This window comes from Notolepis coatsorum (assembly GCF_963971535.1).
Source record: "Notolepis coatsorum genome assembly, chromosome: 19".
NCBI classification, from domain to species: domain Eukaryota; kingdom Metazoa; phylum Chordata; class Actinopteri; order Aulopiformes; family Paralepididae; genus Notolepis; species Notolepis coatsorum.
Window position 1 is genome coordinate 16934309 of NC_140183.1, and position 16065 is coordinate 16950373.

At 43.0% G+C, this 16065-nt stretch overlaps 1 protein-coding gene across 1 annotated transcript in view; it reads right to left on the reverse strand.

Annotated features, from left to right (window-relative positions):
* Window positions 1–1402: 1402 nt before the first annotated feature.
* Window positions 1403–16065, reverse strand: part of tmem116 (transmembrane protein 116) — a gene marked incomplete at both ends in the record, with an annotated part of 306519 nt that continues 291856 nt past the window's right edge. The window contains 8 exons of the mRNA XM_084336554.1: window positions 1403–1570; window positions 2168–2247; window positions 3353–3497; window positions 5388–5517; window positions 6634–6717; window positions 7292–7341; window positions 10430–10534; window positions 13929–14057. Of these exons, the coding sequence (XP_084192680.1) occupies window positions 1403–1570; window positions 2168–2247; window positions 3353–3497; window positions 5388–5517; window positions 6634–6717; window positions 7292–7341; window positions 10430–10534; window positions 13929–14057 (891 nt within the window). The remainder of the gene's footprint in view (window positions 1571–2167; window positions 2248–3352; window positions 3498–5387; window positions 5518–6633; window positions 6718–7291; window positions 7342–10429; window positions 10535–13928; window positions 14058–16065) is intronic.

Genomic DNA, 16065 nt, shown 5'->3' on the forward strand with positions numbered 1-16065 from the left:
GAAACACCACTTTAACCCTGAAGCTTACAGTGTATGATGAAACACCACATTAACCCTGAAGCTTACAGTGTATGATGAAACACCACATTAACCCTAAAGCTGACATTGTAGGATGAATCAACACTTAAACCCTGAAGCTTACAGTGTATGATGAAACACCACTTTAACCCTGAAGCTTACAGTGTATGATGAAACACCACTTTAACCCTGAAGCTTACAGTGTATGATCACTTGTGAGGGGAGAAGAAAATCAACGTGTGGCTGGTAAACGTTCTGATAAGACTTACTGATGCCTACGTCGTTACCACGGCGACCCGTGCAGAAAGGTAGGTGATGTCTGGACACACACACAGATCCGATAATAATAAAAAAAATAGTAGTGTGGGCATTCTGTCTTAAAGAGCTGCCTGCAGTCTCAGTGAGCCTCAGCCAGCTTGGACAAACGGGAGGTTGACCCTATTGACTTTGAATTGGTGTGCACCCAATGGAAACATGTTCTTTTATAAATGGTAAATGGTGCATATATATATATATATATATAGCGCTTTACAATTTGGGTGGGAAAAATGTGAGGAACAAATTAAGATAAGATATTCCTTTATTGATCCCCTTGGGGAAATTCAGGCTATGATGCCTGAATTTCTTCACAAAATATGTTCTTCACAAAATGAGCCAAGGACAATGAGTCTCAGGTTGAAGAAAACCCATTCAGTGTATCGTCTCTCTTTTAGTAAACATTGAAAAGAGGTTCCACAGACCGGAACACACAGGTTAGTAACTTCAGTGAGTTCATGAATGAGGATCAGAAATCCTGGGAGGAGACCGTAGAGCCCGCGGACCGGCGCCCTCGTTTACCATTATGGCACAATAGTAGCGGTCAGGCTTCCACACAAAGCCACATCTCTGTGAAGAACGTTCCCCCTGTTGCTGCGTAGAGAGTTCAAGGTGACGGGCCTCAAGTGACCTTCCGCACGGTTGGGCAAAATTGGAGGCCCATGCATGACATCATGCTGTTCTGGACATCGTGCTGTTCTGGAATGCTTCCAAAGATTCCTCCACTGTGGTTGTAAACACGGCCGTACATTAGAGAACAGAATAATGGACATGCTAGGGAGCCTATTTATACCAATATAAAACAACCAAGAACACCTTTTTTCAGATCCTGTTTTCGCGGCACCTCTTCCTCTTGTCGTAAATCCCCTCCCCTCCCCTCCCCCGACCTTCCTCTGCCCACAGTCTCGGCCCCAGCCCACTTCTCCACAGTCACAATGAGACCCGAGGTGCTTTCCCCTCACGTTCCAAAAACGTTTGCAGGTGAACAGGAAAACACCTGCTGCCATTCAGCTCGGTCCGTCAGGTCACGTGGCGCCGTAGTTCCTGCGGGGCGGGGTCCGGTCCTGTCCTATCCTGTCGTGCGCACGGTCTGATAACCTCTCTTTTGAGACTGGAGAAGAGGCGTCTGGGTGTCCACGTCTCTCAGCGACGTCCTCCTGCCAGCGGCGCGGAAGTGCTTGTGAGTCCATCCGTAGACTAAGCAGTTGAGGAGGCCCTGCGAGGATGAGGTGAAGGCCTAGAGGAGAGAGAGAGAGAGAGAGTGAGAGAGAGAGAGAGAGAGAGAGAGAGAGAGAGAGAGAGAGAGAGAGAGAGAGAGAGAGAGAGAGAGAGAGAGAGAGAGAGAGAGAGAGAGAGAGAGAGAGAGAGAGAGAGAGAGAGAGAGAGACTGAGGAGACAGAACCTCAGCCCCCCAATGCCCTCCATCAAGACAATCAATCAGTTAACCCTCGTGTGGTGTTGGTGTTTTTGTTACTCACCCAAAGTTCACAGGGCTGGTGTTGAGATTTAAAAACTGAATGAATGGAATAAATCATGTTTATCTTGAACAATATAAATGAAACAAGGTGAAGGCAGACAGTGGAGGAACACAATTCAACCTTTTAGCACATTTACTTGTTTTCACATACATGGACCCGAACACCACATCATGTAATGTAAATGTGTACAGGATGCACAGTGTGAATTCATTCTACCATTTTATGGCTCAATGATTCATTGTATCATTTCTCTTTTGGTAAACCCATTGAAAATGGGTCCCACAGACCAGAACACCACACAAGGGTTAACTTACTATTACCGCATCGACAGAGTTACCACAATATGGCTCTCCTACCTGAGATATGTAGAGAATAACTCCAACAAGTCCGTGGACGGCTTCTGGCCGCGCCAGTTCCATAGTCGCTAGGTAGACGGCTGGGAGACAAAAGCTCAAATAGTGAAATCAAGTTTTTTAATAATGTTGTAGTTCAAAAGTTCCTTCTGGTAACACTTGAGGTTTTACTCATAAGCACATTATTGGCATGTTAAATTCTAATGGACTGCATTCATAATAACGCTTTTATCCAAAGCGCTCTACAACATGTCACACATTCACACACCGAGGGTGGAGGCGGCCATGCAAGGTGGCAACTTGCTCATCGGGAGCAATTATGGGGTTAAGTGTTTTGCTAAAGCACAGCTCTACTCTATCAAGCCAAACGTCTGATGTCCTCTCTACTAACGTTAAACCACGTATTCTCTACTCTATCAAGTCAAACGTCTGATGTCCTCTCTACTAACGTTAAACCACGTATTCTCTTCTATCAAGCTAGACGTCTGATGTCCTCTCTACTAACTTTAAACCACGTATTCTCTACTCTATCAAGCTAGACGTCTGGTGTCCTCTCTACTAACTTTAAACCACGTATTCTCTACTCTATCAAGCTAGACGTCTGATGTCCTCTCTACTAACTTTAAACCACGTATTCTCTACTCTATCAAGCTAGACGTCTGGTGTCCTCTCTACTAACTTTAAACCACGTATTCTCTACTCTATCAAGCTAGACGTCTGATGTCCTCTCTACTAACTTTAAACCACGTATTCTCTACTCTATCAAGCTAGACGTCTGGTGTCCTCTCTACTAACTTTAAACTTTAAACCACATATTCTCTAATCTATCAAGCTAGTGATGAGATTCATGCAGACAGTGCTGCTGAGAGTATTGTAAACAATGACTGAGTATTGTGTGACTGAGTTACATGTAAACGATGACAAACTGTGATGACACCATTTCTAAATGACCCCAAGAAGTCTTCTCTGCATTATGTTCAATTATTTTCATATCGGCCAAGATATACGTGAATACCGATTATGTCAGTGATAGGCCATCATGAATTAATCGGTTGGGCTCTACACCACAGTATACAGTTACAGTATGTTGTCAAACATAACAAGTACTGAAATAACAAGTCATTTGATAACCGGAAGCAAGGAAACTGGCAAAGAACACAACAGCATTGTGATTCTCCTTGGACGTACCTGGGCCCCAGCAGAACAGGAAGACGGAGGGGTAGAGAAGCATTCGTCTGTCCACCACTCGGAAGGAGGCCCACTGTTGGTCGCCTAGGTAACCACCGGAGGTCACGACACGCCTGTGAATGCGGCGGGCCTTCCCCATGAGCACCTGGGAAAGGTCATACAGGTTGTGGATCTGCAGCATGTCTGTGCAGATATGCAGTGTACTAAGTGGAGGCTATTTCCAAAAAGAGATACCTACAGTTCTAAAAAGTGAACACCCAGTCTCACAAAATGATCGCTATTATTAGATAGTAAAGCTCACTATGGGTTGTTGTTGAAGTTATTAGCCATGTTGAAGGAACACGCAAACATGATGGGAAATGCACTTACCGTCTTCTCCAGAGTCAGACAGGAAGATAGATACCAATGGCCTCTCTGTGCGTTCAGTAGAAAGCTCAGCACAAATGAATGGAAGCGGATACGGACCAGCTAGCCACATTTTTGGCCAAAAGCACCTCTCTCTGAGTTTTAAGCTATAGGTCTGTATCCGCTTCCATTAATTTGAGCTGAGCTAGGCTAGCTTGCAGCCGGATAGCTTTCTACTGAATGCAAAGAGAGGAAATTGGTATCTATCTTCTTGTCTTGAGTCGGTAAGTGCATTTCCCATAATGTTGACGTGTTTCTTTAAATGGACAGATCATTTAAGAAGCTTATCTGAGGTAATTTCAGTCAGAAAAGCTGCTGTTCTGGTTGTTGCATCTTGTGTATTTTACCACATGTAGAAATCACAAAGTAAAAACTAGACGTTCTGGTTCTTTAAAGCAGATAATAATAATAATAATATCGTAAATTTAGGGCGGCTGAGTGGCGCAGTGGGCAATGCGCTTGCCACTAACGCAGGAGATGCTGGTATCGAGCCCAGCTCTCTGCGTTGCTACCGGCTTGGCCGGTCGTTCATACTAACACAATTGGCAGTGTTAGGGGTGGGAAAGCCGGATTGGACGTTGTGGACAGCGACTCCTACAGGTCGGTTGGTGCTCTGTACAGCAGAATCAGGAAGTATCGGGGGCAGCGTGAGCCTCCCACGCGTTACTCCTCGCCACTGAGAGATCACGCTGTTCAGGTGAAAAGATGCGACAGCTGCCACCTCGTGTACCGGAGGGGACACGTGATGCAAGGCTTGGACCACTGCAGCCGACCAGTGGGAGGCATAGTCTAGCAACTTTCGAGACAGGGGAGGGAAGAATTGAAGGGAGAATTGGCGAGGCGAAATTGGGATGGGAGAAAAAATAAGGAGAAAAAGTGGATAAAAAAATATATATCTTACATTTATATAGTGCCTTTCAGGAAACCCAAGGCGCTTAACAGGAGGGGGCAGCTAAGGGAGGGGAACAGGGAACAACGTAACAACAAAATAATAATCAAAAGGAAAGAATGGAAAAAAAACGAAAAAGGGGAAATCAGGCAGAGTCATTTACAAATTTGGTGAAGAGGTGGGTTTTGAGTTGGGATTTGAAGGAGTGCAGGGATGTAGCACTACGGATGTTTGGAGGGAGTGAGTTCCAGAGGGTGGGTGTGGCCACAGAGAAGGCTCTGGGACCAACAGTCCGCGTGTTGGTGGTGGGGATAGAGAGGAGACCGCAGCCTCCGGGGCGGGATGTATACCGGAGGAGGTCAGCTAGGTACCGGGGGGCAAGGGAGTGAAGGGCTTTGTAGGTGATGAGGAGGATCTTGAAATTGATGCGGGACTTGACTGGAAGCCAGTGGAGGTGGATGAGGGTGGGGTGGGGGGGGATACACGGTTGGAGCTGTTTTCTTGATGAACCGCTGGGAGCAGTGATTGGTTGGAGCTGTTTTCTTGATGAACCGCTATATGTTGTATGATATGTTGTATGATATATTGTATATGTTGTATGATATGTTGTATGATGTATTGTATATATTGTATGATATGTTGTATGATATATTGTATATGTTGTATGATGTGTTGTATGATATGTTGTATATATTGTATGATATGTTGTATGATATCCATAAGTGTTTACATGTAACTCACCACAATGCCAACAAGAGTGAGGAGGAAGGCACAGAGGAAGATAGCAATGCGATAGATATGAACAAAGTGGCAGACTTTGGCCTCATGGTCCCACCGCTGTGATGTAAGGTCTGTGTGGATCAGGAGACACCTGCAAAGCATGGTAAAGAAATGAGATGTTTTAGTAATAATATCAAACATTAAAATATATATATTTTAATATTCGGCAGTGTGGCTACAGGGGTGGAGCTCCGGACTCATGACCAGTTCAAGGCCGTTGTCGGAAAGTGGTGTTGTTGTCCAGCAGGGAGCACTCTGTCCTCTGGACCTGGTGGTGTTGTTGTCCAGCAGGGAGACTCGGTCCTCTGGACCTGGTGGTGTTGTTGTCCAGCAGGGCGACACTCTGTCCTCTGGACCTGGTGGTGTTGTTGTCCAGCAGGGAGCACTCTGTCCTCTGGACCTGGTGGTGTTGTTGTCCAGCAGGGAGCACTCTGTCCTCTGGACCTGGTGGTGCTGTTGTCCAGCAGGGAGCACACTGTCCTCTGGACCTGGTGGTGTTGTTGTCCAGCAGGGGGCGCTCTGTCCTCTGGACCTGGTGGTGTTGTTGTCCAGCATGGAGACACTCTGTCCTCTGGACCTGGTGGCGTTGTTGTCCAGCAGGGAGACACTCTGTCCTCTGGACCTGGTGGTGTTGTTGTCCAGCAGGGAGACACTCTGTCCTCTGGACCTGGTGGTGTTGTTGTCCAGCAGGGAGACACTCTGTCCTCTGGACCTGGTGGTGTTGTTGTCCAGCAGGGAGACACTCTGTCCTCTGGACCTGGTGGTGTTGTTGTCCAGCAGGGAGACACTCTGTCCTCTGGACCTGGTGGTGTTGTTGTCCAGCAGGGAGCACTCTGTCCTCTGGACCTGGTGGTGTTGTTGTCCAGCAGGGAGCACTCTGTCCTCTGGACCTGGTGGTGTTGTTGTCCAGCAGGGAGCACTCTGGACCTGGTGGTGTTGTTGTCCAGCAGGAAGACACTCGGTCCTCTGGACCTGGTGGTGTTGTTGTCCAGCAGGGAGACACTCGGTCCTCTGGACCTGGTGGTGTTGTTGTCCAGCATTGTGCCATTTCCCACAAACCTTTTTGGCACTTTGAGCGCCACAAACCCAATGCCTATTCTGGTTTTACCACTGAAGAAGAGGTGGGGCGGTACCACTGAAGAAGAGGTGGGGCGGGGCACCCATTCAGCTGCTAGGAAACATTTCTCTACACATGCTTCACACCTACCTGAAGGGCTGGCTGGCGTTGGTGTAGCAGTGACCCATGTTTCCTTGTATGAACACTGGCACCATTAGCAGCACAGGAAACACCCTGCAAGAAGAGGAAGGACGGACGAAACTAAGAAATGGGAATTTCCTCCATTTCAATGTCATCCACTGCACTCCCCTTACAAAACAAGGTATCATGGCGGTGATGATTTCAGACTGACCATGGTTATCACCCATTGTATAAGATAGGATATGATAAGATAAGATATTCCTTTATTGATCCCCTTGGGGAAATTGTCATAGCAGCATGGGGAGGGGAGGTACAGGTATTGGCAGGGTAATAGTAGAAGACTACAATACAATACAAGAGAGGTAATACAATTATAGTACAGTCAAAATATGTTTTAATAAAAAAAAACTGTGTAAACAATATAATTAACTCTGAATATAAGTCAGCAGGAAGGGTACAACATCAAACAGTGTTGAAACTTGGGTGCTGCAGTGTTGAGTGCATAGTAGTAGATACATAGTATAGTAGTAGTAATATAGACAAGAAAGATTATTTAGTGGAAGAGTGCATGATAGTAGAAGACAGTAAGAGTTTTTTTTCCTGTTTTTTTTTTTTTTTAATTTCAGATATTGATTGAAGACACCGTGATATAAAGTTCCATGCTTACCCTGAAACAAGTGCAGCGATTCTGGTGCCGGCCGTCACCCTGGCGGGGTACTTAAAACACAACAGAGGACATGAGAGGCAGGTGCGATGAGAGACTACAGGGATGAAACAAAGCTCAGAATTCACATGAAGCATATTCACAACTGTTAATATATCTGCCTATATCCCTGTTCACATACCTGTATACATGTAGATATTATATCTATATATCTGAATTTATCCCGTACCTAGTTACCTACTCATAATACGGTAGTTATACCACTGGCCAGCATGACATTTACATTTCTAAATTTTTGTCATTTAGCTGACGTGGTACAACTCTTTCAGCTGAGTAACAATGTTCATCAAACGGTGTTTAAACTTGGGTTCTGCAGTGTTGAGTGCATAGTAGTAGAGACATATTAGTAGTAGTTAGTAATATAGACAAGGAAGGAACATTATTTAGTGGGAAAAGTGCATGATAGTAAAATACTATGGTTATTTTCTTTTTCTCCCCTTCATTTCAGATATTGATTGAAGAAGTGTGTTTTTAGTCAACCGCGAAAGATTGGTCGTGTTTCGGCTGTCCTGACTGTGGTGGGAAGTTCGTTCCACTATTGTGGAGCGAGGACCGAGAATAGCCTGCTTCTCTTTGATGACCCTCCCAGAGCTCGGAGCTCAGATGGGTCTGAGGCGGCCAGAAGATGTAGAACGGAACGGCATGACGTACTACCATAGTATATTTATACCAGCATCACTTACTACCATAGTATATTTATACCAGCATGACTTACTACCATAGTATATTTATACCAGCATGACTACCATAGTATATTTATACCAGCATGACTTACTACCATAGTATATTTATACCAGCATGACTTACTACCATAGTATATTTATACCAGCATGACTACCATAGTATATTTATACCAGCATGACTTACTACCATAGTATATTTATACCAGCATGACTTACTACCATAGTATATTTATACCAGCATGACTACCATAGTATATTTATACCAGCATGACTTACTACCATAGTATATTTATACCAGCATGACTTACTACCATAGTATATTTATACCAGCATGACTACCATAGTATATTTATACCAGCATGACTTACTACCATAGTATATTTATACCAGCATGACTTACTACCATAGTATATTTATACCAGCATGACTACCATAGTATATTTATACCAGCATGACTTACTACCATAGTATATTTATACCAGCATGACTTACTACCATAGTATATTTATACCAGCATGACTACCATAGTATATTTATACCAGCATGACTTACTACCATAGTATATTTATACCAGCATGACTTACTACCATAGTATATTTATACCAGCATGACTTACTACCATAGTATATTTAAATTTATACCAGCATGACTTGCTACCATAGTATATTTATACCAGCATCACTTACTACCATAGTATATTTATACCAGCATGACTACCATAGTATATTTATACCAGCATCACTTACTACCATAGTATATTTATACCAGCATGACTACCATAGTATATTTATACCAGCATGACTTACTACCATAGTATATTTATACCAGCATGACTTACTACCATAGTATATTTATACCAGCATGACTTACTACCATAGTATATTTAAATTTATACCAGCATGACTTGCTACCATAGTATATTTATACCAGCATCACTTACTACCATAGTATATTTATACCAGCATGACTTACTACCATAGTATATTTATACCAGCATGACTTACTACCATAGTATATTTATACCAGCATCACTTACTACCATAGTATATTTATACCAGCATTACTTACTACCATAGTATATTTATACCAGCATGACTTACTACTAGGGGTGTAAAGGTACACGTATCCGTACCGAACCGGTTCATTTTGACTATGGGTGAATTCTGGGGGGGCTTGTGTAGTGATTGTACATAATTCACACAGAACTGTTGTTTGGAACATTAGTTCCCCCCGAACGATTTAGGGTGTGGCACCTCCTGCCACCGGCATTCATTCTAGCTTTTCCAGTAACGTACTGAGCTTGTGTTTTGTTTGTGCTGATGAATATTAAAGGGATTACATTCAGCTTTGCCACATCGCCTCCAACTCCCGTCTATCAGCACTACAATATCACATTTAATCACTTGTACATTGTACATGTTACTGTTACATTTGGACTACTGGTGGTAATGGTTAACCCTTTAGGGTCCTGCAGGAGGACATGACCCAACAGTAAACGGGATAAGGCATTCATGTGGAAGTAGTTTCCTGGCTCGTATCTGTATAATATCACCAGATCATATTCCGATTTCTCATAGTTGGGATATGGCTATTGTAAATGGGTTGTTGATGTTTACATGTGCTTGGAGCAGTGGCTCCCAAACTGTGGGGAGCGCCCCCTTGGGTGGCCTGGGCGAACTACAGGGAGGGGGGTTCTCTGGTTGTTCCTACTAGTCTAGTGGATGTTGTTCCCTCATATAGTTATCTGGTTGTTCCTACTAGTCTTGTGGATGTTGTTCCCTCATATAGTTATTTTTTTTAATCCACTTTTTCTCCTCCTGTTTTTCTGTGTTTTCCTCCCATCTTAATTTAGTCGTGACAATTCCCCCCTCCCCTTCCTGGTCGTTGCTCGCATGTGCCCCCCACTGGTCGGTCTAGGGAGGGTTGATAGATACTATCGCATGTCCCCTCCGATACATGCGGAGTCAGCCAGCCACTTCTTTTCACCTGCCAGCGCGGACTCTCATTGGTGAGGTGTAGCGTGTGGGAGGCTCACACTACCCTCACCATCTCCCTTCCTCGCTGTGCAGGCGCCCTGACCGACCTGTAGGAGTCGCTGTTTACAACGACCAGATTACCACCTACCGGCTTCCCTCCCGCTGACTCTGCCAATTGAGCCAGTATGACGGCCGGCCAAGCCGGAGGCAACGCTGACAGCCGGATTCGATCCCTCATATAGTTCTCTGGTTGTTCCTACTAGTCTAGTGGATGTTGTTCCCTCATATAGTTCTCTAGTTGTTCCTACAAGTCTAGTGGAAGTTGTTTCCTTATATAGTTCTCTGGCTGTTCCTACTAGTCTAGTGGAAGTTGTGCTTGTAAACAACTCGCTTGCTAACAGTGTTTCTCTTGGTGCTGTTACCTGTACAGGGCATCCAGTAAGACCGCAGTAGAACTTCCTCCTGATCCAGGAATACAGCGACCACACGTAGTTCAGAGTGTAGAAGAACGAGGCCATGAACAGAATCTGGTGAGGTAGAAAACGAATGATTAGATTTCAGCCATGTGTGTGGATCATAAACATTAATTTAAAGATGCAACCTGTAATTTATTTGAATATATACAATTTGGATGTATACACATACTGTAGATACTTGATGGTAAATGGACTGCATTTATATAGTGCTTTTATTACATTCATTTACATTCACAGAGGCAACCATGCAAGGTGCCAACCCGCTCATCAGGAGTAGTTAGTGGGTAAATGTCTTGCTCAAGGACACTTCGACGCACTGCCGGGAGGGGCCGGAATCGAACCGGGAAAAAAAAGAAAGAAAGAAGCCTTAAGCCTTGTATAAAGAGCTCACTCTAAAAAAACAAGAATTGAAAATGGGAAAAAAATAGTATGCTAACTTAAAATAAGTCTGCACAGTTATAGCATTTAAAAAAGAGATGTTTAGAACTGAACATTGTAATGGTGGTCTAACAATGGTCATTAAAGCCATGGACAATTCCTAGACAGAATTCTGAGGAAATGTCAAAAGAAAAAAGAAAAACGATTAAACTAGGGCTGTCCCCGACTAAGGATTTGGATAGTCGACTATGATTGGCCAAAATTTGCCGTTAGTTGACTATTAGTCGGCAAAAAAAAAAATATATATATATATATATATAATTATATATATTTTTTTTTTATTATTTTTTATCGTTCCATTTGGGCTGTGGGGGGTGCTTAATGTCTGAAGGAGTCGACTGAAGGCTTCTTGTCCTCTGCAAAAGCATGCAATTGGTCCACTGATGGATACATCTTGATATTTGTCTAGTCTAGTGTGTTCATTAGATGGGTGAAATCCTCTTTCAGTGCCTCTGTGCCTGTTTTCGTAGGCAGTTAGCCTCTGGTATGCGTGCCATTAGCGTTAGCCACGCTTCTAGGCCTCTTTTCTTTTGGAAAGAATGAAAAAAATTATAATAAAAAAATGCAACACTCCCAGACATACCCCAGCGAAGGTAAGGAAAAACCCACTAAAAACCTAGCAATAGGAAAAAAGCACCACAGGCAATGTGGAGGAGAGAAATCTTAGGAGGGCCGTTCAAGGGGGGATCCTATAGTGTTGCTATGGATGATTGATGGATGTCGAATAAAACAGGCAAAATAGTTGGTATGTACTGTATGTACATATACGTGTAATAAAACACAAATATGTACATGCAATAGCAACTGGGGATAGAAGAAGAAGATAGAAGAAGATAGAATCTGTAATGTCATCAAATAGCACCCTCTAGGTAAAAGAGTCCCACTTGGTGTTGTACTTTTTAAATTCTTTCTTTTTGGTCTGATGTGTGGGGAGACTTGAATTGGCAGAGCCCACATATAAAACACACTAATAAGTCATTAGGAATACAGTTATACTGTATAATAGATGTGTTTTAGTAAAGTGTTTGCCACCAACACCTCACCCCAGTTGAACTTGGTGCACAGCTCTACACATGATACCATAGTCATTTATTTGTCCGTCCCACAATCACAATTCCCCAGTCTTCAGTGTCCTAACTGATGATTAAAACTATAAAGGACATTCCTTTCTGCCTGGTTTCCCACGGTGACATTAACAGAGTAGATGGAAACCCTGTGAAGAAGACAACAACAACAACAACAACAACAACAACAACAACAACAACAACAACAACAACTACAAAAAACATGGCCTGCAGCGCCCACGACCAACTCAACCTAGAAGTTGCTCACAACAAACTTATTTATCTGGCCCATTTTCTCACGGCATGTCGTTTCGCTGCAAACGTTGGTGTCAACAGAGATTATTCAAACAATATTCCCAATGTGGAGCATCACAAATGAGCGGTCCAGACCTTCTGGAACTGGGCCCCGTTCCCCGTACCTGGATAACTGAGTTAGCCGGATAACTTTCGGTTAAGTCTGACTTAAGCCGGACTTTCCGGCTCCCCGGACCTGGATTTTCCAAATCACCATGACAACAGATCCAAAAGTTTGAGCCTGGTCGAAAGCAGGGTTTAAGTTCAAGTTAGCCGGATCAACCATCGCCACGCCCCCGCAAAGGAGTGACAGCGCGTTTCCTGAAATTATTCCCACAGTCTAGGATCTGCGTTATACCATTCTGAATTACGTTTTTGTGCTCCATTCTTCCAGAGGGGTCTTTTGAAATGTAAAATAGACCCAAAATGCTGATACTAAATTCACTTTGTCCTAAATAATGCATGTTATATACCGTGGCGCTCGCTCGGTGCAACAACAACAAAATAAAGAATATTCTAAACACGGGTCTCTCGTTCATTAATGTATAAACAATGAATTTATCCCATCTGGCACAGTGGCTCAGCGGTAGTGCTCAATCCTGGCAACCCAGCGACTGGTGTTCGAAACCCCGTGTTTCCAATATAATTTTTTTGAATATAATATTAATTATTATACGCAAAGGTAGCCTGGTTTTAAGTTAAAATATTATAAATCTACATGCATTGAGGATGTCATTCTTTATATAGCTCTCAACGTGCACCAAATTGAATTATTCCTATATTGCAAAAGGAAGGGGACGACTGGGTTTCGAACCCCGGTCGTCTGCGTGAAAGTCAAAAGAAGAACCCGTTACACCACAGAGAAGATAAGTAAAAGATCGACCATACATCAATCAATGGGTAAGGGAGCCGTATCGTTATTCTGTATAACAGTTTTACTAATTATTTTCGCTAGCAAGATCTCATTTGATTATTCAATCCAGCAGGCAAGTTTAAAGAAATATAATCTGATTGATTGAGGTAATGAGGGACTTAAAATTAGCCTATAGATAACGCATTTAACTTGTCGGCGAGGCGATTGAGCCGTACTGCAATATGTTACTAAAGTTTTAAATCAATTAATCAATCAATGCCGCTAGAGAATCAGGATCTCTGCTCTCGACACTTGCTGCCTTCTCGGCTGAGGCGGGCACGCGCATTTATCCTGGGTCTCAAGTCTGGCTTGAGTTAACGAGACTGAATCCACCTTCGAGGAACAGGAAAATCCCGGCTTCAAACATCGGGTTAACTGAAGCTGGATAATGACATCTTGATCGACTTAGTTGAACCAGGTACGGGGAACGGGGCTGTAGTAGGTCAGACTGACACGGTGCATCAGCCCAAAGAGCTACTGAATGTTCTGACCCATTTCATTTATTGTGATATTTCCTCTTGACTTGTTTAAAGAAGACTTGTCCGGCCCATGGGGACATTAACTGTGATTGCGGGCTTTACAAATACATTTGATTTGATTTGATTTATCTTTAAAATATATTTTTTGCAAATCCATCAGGACCTATGGATTTCCTAGTGTTTGTCTGGGGGGAGGGTGTGCCGCACTTCCAGTATCAGAGAATGTCACGCCATCTTGACGATAGGAAGGCTCCTACCTGTTCAACGGTGTGCAGATGGTAGCAGTCAGTGTGGCTGTCACAGTCCTGGGTGAAGAGTGCAGCTCCTATAAGCCAGCTGAGGGCCAGAAGCAGGTCAGACACACTGAGGAGAAACAGTGGCTGGAGCTAGAAAAAGAGAGTTCATCATGTTACTTACAACAACTTAACAAACTTGCTTCATTGGCGAGTAGTGGTAGACATGTGTTGCGTGAGAGATTTTTGTCAGCAGAAGTCTCCACGTGTACAGTCAACCAAAGTAGTTTGCTAACATCCTAGCTAGCATTCGACGTATACAGAAAAAGACATGACCACATGGACTTTGGTCTGGGCTAAGAGACCGTTTATTTTATGCGCATGCTCTTTTATATCAAACACCTTGTCTGTTGTACGCATGCACGCTGTGATGTCATACAGGAGCAGACACATGACTTTGTCCACCAATTCAAATATGCTCAACAACATGGTAGAAGTCCTCTATCCTGCATCTATCCTGCATTAGTATTACAGTAGTAGTTAGTATTACACTGTTTATATCAAACTTGTTTTAACACAGGCACCATCCCCTCGATATGGAACAAGTCCATTATTAAGCCCATCCCCAAATCTGCAAAAGCTGACCCTAGAGTCCCACTAAATTACAGAGGTATTAGTTTGATCAGTACAGTTTATAAATTATACTCAAGTGTTCTTAATAATAGATTAAATAAATACTTAGAATATAATGAAATGTTGGTGGATGAGCAGAATGGGTTTAGGGCTAAGAGAGCTTGTATTGATCATGTTTTTGTTTTATCATCGGTGGTGAGAGCCAGATTGGACGAGGGCAAGAATACATTTGTTTGTTTTGTTGACTTTAAAAAAGCCTTTGACTGGATTAATAGAGAGCTTTTGGACTATAAATTAATCTGTTCTGGTATTGATGGACTATTTTATAAGGCTATCAAAAGCCTGTATAAGGCCCCATCTGCCTGTCTGCAGCTGAATGATGTTAGGACCGGCTGGTTCCCCACACCATTCGGTGTAAAACAGGGAGATGTGCTTTCTCCTACTTTATTCGCCCTTTATGTTAATGACCTGGCGCAAGAAATCAAGCAAGCCAATCTTGGTATTCCAATAGATAATATAATCCTAAGTATTTTATTGTACGCTGATGATATTGTTTTGTTTGCAGAAAATGAAGCAAATTTACAAAACATGTTGAATATTATGAGTTCTTGGTGCATGAAATGGAGACTTGCGATTAACAGTGAAAAAACACAGATTATGCACTTTAGGAAAAAACACGAACAGCAGAGTAGTCATAAGTTTCAATTTGGACCAACGCCTCTGATTTACACACATTCTTATAAATATCTTGGTTTTACCTTTAATGAGTACATGTGCTTCATAGAAGGAAGGAAAATAATGTCTGAGTCAGCAGGAAGGGCGCTAGGGGGCGTGTTGAGTAAAATGAAAGTGTGCACTGACCTTGGGTTTTCAACATATACACAATTATTTGATTCAATGGTGGGTTCTGTTTTGTTTTATGCTGCTGGAGTATGGGGTTTTGATGATGCTCCTGAATGTAATGCGATCCAGAACCGGGCCATAAGATACTTTTTAGGAGTCCATAAATACACACCAAAAGGGGCTATAGAAGGGGACATGGGGTGGGATTCTTGCTTGGTCAAGCAAAAGGGTGAAATGGTGAGGTTATGGAACCGCCTGGTCCAGCTGCCAAATGGCAGGGTGACTAAAAAGATTTTTAATTGGGACAGAGCACACGGTCATCCCTGGTCAAGAGAGATGTCTATGATTTTTTCTTCTACTGACTTGAGTATGATTTTTATGAACAATTTGCAGTGTAAGGTTCACATAATTAAAACAAAATTATCAACAATCCATCAGGATAAGTGGAAGGTGGAGATTTTGAAAAAACCTAAACTTAGAAAATATATTGCAATTAAAAATGAGTATTTTACTGAACCTTATGTAATGTTAAACTTAAAGAGAAGACGGAGGTCTCTGTGTGCCCAGTTGAGGTCTGGCACCCTGCCATTGGCTGTGGAAGTGGGTAGATTCCAGGGTAAACCTGAGGAGGAGCGGCTGTGTGTTCTGTGTGATCTGGGAGTGGTGGAGGATGAATATCATTTTG